We start from the raw sequence: 7,089 nt of genomic DNA on the forward strand, positions 1-7,089 counted from the left end.
TATACATTTTATCAGGGATGGAACCAGGATTCAAACTNTCAAGTTCTGGATGCATAGTAAAGTCTGTTGCCCCAGTGCGTGTTGAGTAAATACACGCCAACAAGAATCATTGGACAAATCTTTCAACTCGTAAGTTGGAGTAGTTCCCATTGTTAATGAAACACCATAATTCTGAGTTGTGACAATAATCTTACTTCCTAGTGCGCCAAATTCAAAAGGACTACGTAGTTTAGTCCAATCATTGTAGTCTTCATTCCAAACGTCATCCAGAATGAACAAGAACTTCTTGTCAGATAGTTTCTCCTTCAATTTGACTTGTAGTAAATTCAAATCATTAACATTGTAAGTCTCGGGAGCAATGATAGATTCTAGTATTACTTTTGTTACCCTTACAATGTCAAAATCATCAGAAACACAAGCCCATGCTTTCAAATCAAAGTAATAGCTCACATCATCGTCATTGTAGACTAGTTGGGCAAGAGTTGTCTTACCCAATCCCCCCATACCAAGTATGGGAATCACAGAGAGTTGAGCATCACTCAATTCACGGCTTCGCAACAAATCAACAATAGCCTTTTTATCTTTATCCCTTCCATAAATTTGTTTTTCATTCACCAGAGAAGTTGTGGGCACCCATGATCTTGTTGTTCTAATCCTTCCCCCATATTTTCTATCAATCCCAGGTCATTCTTTTCTGTCACAATTTTTTGCAGTCTTGTATTGATATCTTCAATCTTGGACCGCATATTGGCATCGAACATAACAAAACTTGGATGGAAACTTACACAACAAGCAGGGAGGAAATTCCGTACCTTACTTGTGCCCGGTTCTGCATTCAACTTACGTCGCAAAGCTTCAGTAGCAAACTCATCCAAGATGTCATCTGCATCATAAGCCAAGTCTTGGAGTTCATCCAACCAGATCTTCACCAACCTGCTTGTCATCTGCTTTTCTTCTGCGTCATCCAAAACCGCACGGATTTTCAATAACGATGTCTTCCACTTCTTGAGCTCAGCATGAAGTTGTTCTTGCTGAATGATCTTCAACAAATCAGAGGAGGCTAGCTTCTTAAACAGCACCTCAAAGAAAGCGGATAAAGCAGCCTCTCCGATGATTGACATGATTCGTTCGTGGAAAAGAAGGAACAAGGAAATATGGGAAATGAAAGTAACCAAGGGGATAATCTTTATTATTGTTTCTTCTTTTGCTTTCTCGATTGGTGATCAGGCTGTGTAATAAGACTTTCCCTCCCAAATAGTGTAGGAAGAAAGATAAAAAATGCAGCACGCCAAGATAGAAATAGAAAATGTAATACGACAAGCTGAACACATTATTAGTGGAGTGCTCACAAATAGTACCGAAGAAAGATTGAAAATGCAACACGCAGCATCCTTATCAAGAATGCTAAAATTTTTAGCATTTAACATTTCAAAAACCTACTTTATTTATTATACCATTCCACTTTAAAATACATCAAACATCAAAACTTCTATATTTTTTACTATTTCATTTAAATAATATAAACTACTCATCTATATCTATATCTATATCTATTTATATCTATATATTACTAAAAGCTGAAGCGCAGCGTTTAATGTTGCTACGCTACAGTTAAGCCACGTCAGCACCATGTCATCATTTATTTTATTTTCTTTTATTATTTTTTTTTTGTTTTATCGATTGCCATTTATTGAGTTTCTTTTTAAATTCAGGTGTTACTTTATCTCCATATGTATCGCGTGTCTCTCCATTAACCCATAACCCATACTCTTGAGATGTTGCTATTATATGGAATTCTTATAGTCGCCAATACTTTCTCTCCATATCTACCATGTGTCTCTCCATTAACTCAGACTCTTGAAATGCCGCTATTATATGGAATTCTTATAGTCACTAATACTTTATCTCCACATCTATCATGTGTCTTTCCATTAACCCAGACTCTTGAGATGCCGCTATTATATGGAATTTTTATAGTCACCGATAGATTGCAACCTCCTCACCTCTCATTTTTTTTCTATAAATTTTCAATTGTTCTCTGTTTACAAATTGATTGGTATGGCCTTCAATGCGATAGTTTCTTGAGTGTTTTTTCCGTTCTTTTGGTCATGGCTCAAGTTCGTCTACCAAAACCCAATCAAGTGAGCGCAAGAGATAGATGATGACTCTAGAGCTTGCAAACGAAACTAAAGCAGATGAGAGGTGAACATTGGTAGCCCAAGTCCAAAGGGTATAAACTAAAAATGAGTTCTGCTATTTGTATTATTCTTTTTCTTTATTTTTCTTTTTTTATTCCCATCTCATTATTAGGAAAAAAAAAAACGTAGTTCAATTTTGAGTTTTCATTATGAACGAGATTGAGTTTTCATGGTATTAAAACTATTAAAATATATATATATATATATATTTATTTATATTTTAAAAAAATTATTTGAGTTGGGCATTTGATCATGTTTGTTATAAATTGTTTTATGGTTGCCATTCTCTAGACTGTAGGAATGTTACTCTCAATATGTTTGTTCAATGTGATGTTTTTATTTTGGTCTTTGTTTTATAGTAAGAGTGTTATTCATTTTCATCAAAGAGAAATTGTTATTGTTCTCTTTTTCCCATCGTCTTATATGCTAAACTAAATTTCATTTTTATCTCTGTTTTATTTGTTAATTCTTCGACAGATGTCAATGATCAAGACTCGCAATCATTGGAGGCTTTTTAATCTATTAAAGGTCATACTAATCAATTGGTAACCATTCTTTTCTTAGAATATTTTGAAGGAAAGAGGAGTAAAATTGTTGCTTTTCTGGGTGGTGCTTGATAATTTACTTTTGATGCTTCAATACACAGCTATATTAGATTTCATTTCCTTATACTAATAATTTTTTTTTATTGTTTAATTTGGCTATTTGGTGTCCCAGAAATTGTGGGAAAATGAAAAAGAAAAGAGAGTATAGTTTGAATCTTTTTTTTTTTTTTTTTTTTTTTTTGTGTATGGAACTTGGGATGTAATAGTTTAAATTTTTTTTATCTTAATATTTTAAAGGAAACTCTAATTCTTCAAAGCACATCAGCTTAAGTAGATTGTTGTATTGTGGCTAGAATTTTTGTGTTTGGGACCTAAGTTGGCCTGTTTGGTTGACAAATAACTTTGGGGATTATTTAGCTTATGAGAAATTTTTTGGTATTTTAGGAGTGAGGAAATTCAAAAAATTGAGTTATTTTTAAATTCCATTAGTACCTAGCTTTATGCTAACTGTTGTGAGGATAGAAAAATTAATTGGTTCTTGATTTTTGAATACCTATCTTTAATACTGTGTACATTAACATTAATTGGATTTTTAGTTTTAGATTTTGAATTATGCTATTTTTTCAACAACTTGATTTTCTTTTTTTGAATATCTAGAATACTATGTACATGAGTTTTAGACAAATCTTAACAATACTATTTCTTTTGGATTTTACTATTTTTTTCCTTATTAAACACAATATGATATAGTTGATGTGTTCCAATGAAGGTAGAAGCAATTGCTATTTTTGGGCATAGCAACTGATACAATTTTAATAGACATCTTCTCCGAGGTAAGAACAATTGGCCGAGTTAGCAAGTTTACAATTCGTATACGCTCTATTTTTGATTTTCTATGGGAATTCAAAACAATAATAATTGAGTGATTTGTATAGGGACACATTGATAAATGTCTGTAGTAGACATGGGTGGAATCAATGGCATATCACTATTTGACAATTTGGTGGTCTTTGATGGAAATTGATATAAGTGAGATCTATTAAATTTGATCATTTTGCTGAAGTAAGGTTTGTTTAATATGTATTTTATTTATATACCTTATTGTAAATAAGTTTTTGTACGTGATGATTCTAACCTATAAAACTTCACTTTACTTTTCTTTTTCTTTTTTTTGTGATCTTATTCTTTTTTGTTGGCAACTAACTAGACATCACTTTTGGGAATGAAGGATTTAGCAATTGGTACGAAGGTTGCACCTCAAAATTTAGAAGAATTAAAATATAATACAATCTCATCATGGGAAGAAAAATAGAAATCTAATGTTGTGTTGGCATGTCCCTCCATTATTGGTTTTCAAATATCATATCTATAAAATTAAAAAAATAAAATAAAAAACCAAAATAATAGAATGATATATTTGTAAAGATAGAGAGTTGGAAAATAATTTTAGAAATAGGTCAAGTTTTTAGGAGAAAACTATCTTCAATAAATTTTAGAAAATAAATTATGAATTGTATCATATTACAAAATATATATTCCCACGCATCGCGTGGGTCTGTGACTAGTCTATATATTACTAAAAGCTGAAGCGTAGTGTTTAATGTTGCTACGCTCACATTGAGCCACATCATCAGCCACGTCATCATTTTTTATTTCCAATTTTTGTTATATATATTTCTTAAACATTTTCTCATTTAAGATGACTTAAAAACTCCATTATTGAAAATTTTAAATATCTTTTAACCATTATTTTTATTATTAATTTTCCGAAACTCTCCCTCCCTTTTACCTCTTCATCTCCCCACTACTTTCTTCCTTAATGTCATTCTTTCTCTACCTTTTTGTTTTCCTTTATTTTGACTCTTCTTATTCTCAGCATCTTACTATAAATTTGACATTTCTCTTTTCATTCTATGCATAGTTTTCTACACAAAAAAGGTTACCTCTCTCTCTCTCTCTCTCTCTCTCTCTCTCTCTCTCTCAATTTGTTTTTCATTTTTTTTTTGATTTTTTTTATATTTTATTTTCATTGCATCAATCCTTTAGGTTGATGAATTTTTGTGTTAATTAGAATTCTATTTTGGGTTCATGCAATTTAGTTTTGTATTTTAAGATGTTATCTTTTATATTCTATTTGATTAAATATTATCCTACTCATTATACATATAGTACTATATAATAATATAATGTTATTATATTACATAGAATAACTTGGATAATTTGATGTTTACTGCTATATAGTTTATTTTTACTTTTTTTTTCTCTTATCTTATTTTATTCAACATTTGAATCCAATCACATCCTCCATACTATTAAATTATGCGGCACAAATCAAGAAAATGGCTAGACACAAACCTGCCTTCCTTTACCATACATTAGGGGAATCAATATATTTGTGTGATAAAGGGTCATATAATTTAGATAGCACCCTTTGAATGTGTCTAGGCCCATATATTATGTATCATATTTAAAGGATGCCAACAATATTGATCTTATGGGAAAAGTTACATAAAATATTGAGAAAAAAAAATGTTTATATTACAATCTACTAAAAATGTTTTTTCTATATTTCATATCACTAACGTGTTTTACAACTACCACATGTGTTAACTTAAGTCTTAATATTCTTAAGTTGTTTCGGCAAGAAGAAAAAAAAACTTTGTCATAAAAGAGGAGTTCATGTAAAGTTTTTGCAATATGAAATATATGTTTTGTAAAGCTAAAAAATTTGATGATTTGCAAGGCAATTGTGTATACTTTTAGTCTTCAAAAACACACATCTACAAGTGGTTAAACATTCATCTTAGGCAGTTTTAATTTTTCATATAATTTTACCTGTACGCATTCATATATTTTAATTTAGATTTTTTTTTCAAAAAAAAAAACTTCAATTTAGATATTTATAAGTAAACAATGAAATAATGATTCATGAATAATAAATATATATATATATATATATATATATTTATCTATACATATTTATCTTATGCAATTGTAACTTTACATATAATTTTGTATTTATATATTCATCTACTTTAATTTAGATGTTTATAACTTAATAATGAAATCTATAAATAAGGTAATTAAAACAATCATATTTTTACAATTCAAAAAGTCACAATTTATTTTTTCAAAAAAAGGCCTTTTACATTTCCTTGGAATTATTTTTAATTTTTTTTTTAAACCTTTGACATACCACTAACCTAACCACTTCATACATTAAAAAAAATTTAGGCTCATTATTACTTCCGTTAATATATTGTGGATATCTTAATTGATTGAGGCCAAACTAGAGAAATCTCTTTCATATTTCCTTGAAAATTCAGAAGGGAAAAAAAAAAAAAAAGACTTTTTAACATACCACCAACGTAACTACATTTATAACTATTTAAGCCATCCATGATATCTATTTCTTATTGATAATCATAAAATTTACAACTAGCAAAGGAACATAAAATAAAAATAAAAAATAAATGAAGGAAGAAAAAAAAGAAATGAAATTGAACGTTAATTAATAATTGTTATTTGGAAAATAAAAAGTGGTAAAGAGGAGTAAAAAATAAAATAGAGATGACTATACAGAGGACATTGAAAACTTTATACTACAATAAAATCAACAATTAAATATAATAATAAAAATTTAAACTTAAAACTAATCAAATTCTAACTAGGGATTATATATATATATATATATAAAATCATAATCTTCATACACCATGACTTAAAAAAAATTATTGAATGGTTCTACCTCTTATTTAATGTCTATGTTATGCAAATCATCAACCAATAAATATATGATAATGGTAAAAAATGTTATAGATAAGATTATCAAAAATATGATAAAACTATGTAAAAAAAACTCTATATAAAGTCTAGGGACTAAAATAGTATTTTATCTAAAAAATTATCACGCGCAACGCGTGGGTTTGCGACTAGTATTACTAAAAGCTGAAGCGTAGCACTTATTGCTGCTGAGCTCCTGTTGTGCCACCTCATCGCCACATCATTGGCCACGTAATTATTATTTTTCTTATTTATTTTTTAATCTTATTTTTTAACAAAAAAATATAAATGGGTTATTGACTTTACATATTCTTCTTGGGCAGTTTAAACATTACATATAATTTTGCATTTACATATTCGTCTAAATTAATTTATAATATATTTTTTATTCCTATTTTTTTACCCAAAAAAAATTAATAGATTATTGACTTTACAAAATAAATTTATTATTATTATTTAAAAAAAAAAATCACTTGCATTTGAAGCCCCCGTAATCGTTGCATAAAATCTTTAAAAAAAATATTTTGAAAAAAAAAAATCTATAATCTATTATAAAAGTTGAA

General features: G+C 28.8%; 1 protein-coding gene across 1 annotated transcript; it reads right to left on the reverse strand.

Moving 5' to 3' along the window:
• Positions 1 to 30: 30 nt before the first annotated feature.
• LOC136064005 (putative disease resistance RPP13-like protein 1) lies at positions 31 to 1,121 on the reverse strand. The gene is made up of 2 exons (XM_065765111.1): positions 634 to 1,121; positions 31 to 589 (listed from the first exon to the last, which is right to left on the reverse strand). Exons 1-2 carry the CDS (start codon positions 1,119 to 1,121, stop codon positions 31 to 33), a joined length of 1,047 nt encoding a protein of 348 aa, XP_065621183.1.
• Between the last annotated feature and the right edge of the window lie 5,968 nt (positions 1,122 to 7,089).

This window comes from Quercus suber, unplaced genomic scaffold, assembly GCF_002906115.3.
Source record: "Quercus suber isolate HL8 unplaced genomic scaffold, Cork oak 2.0 scaffold_608, whole genome shotgun sequence".
Classification (NCBI taxonomy): Eukaryota; Viridiplantae; Streptophyta; class Magnoliopsida; order Fagales; family Fagaceae; genus Quercus; species Quercus suber.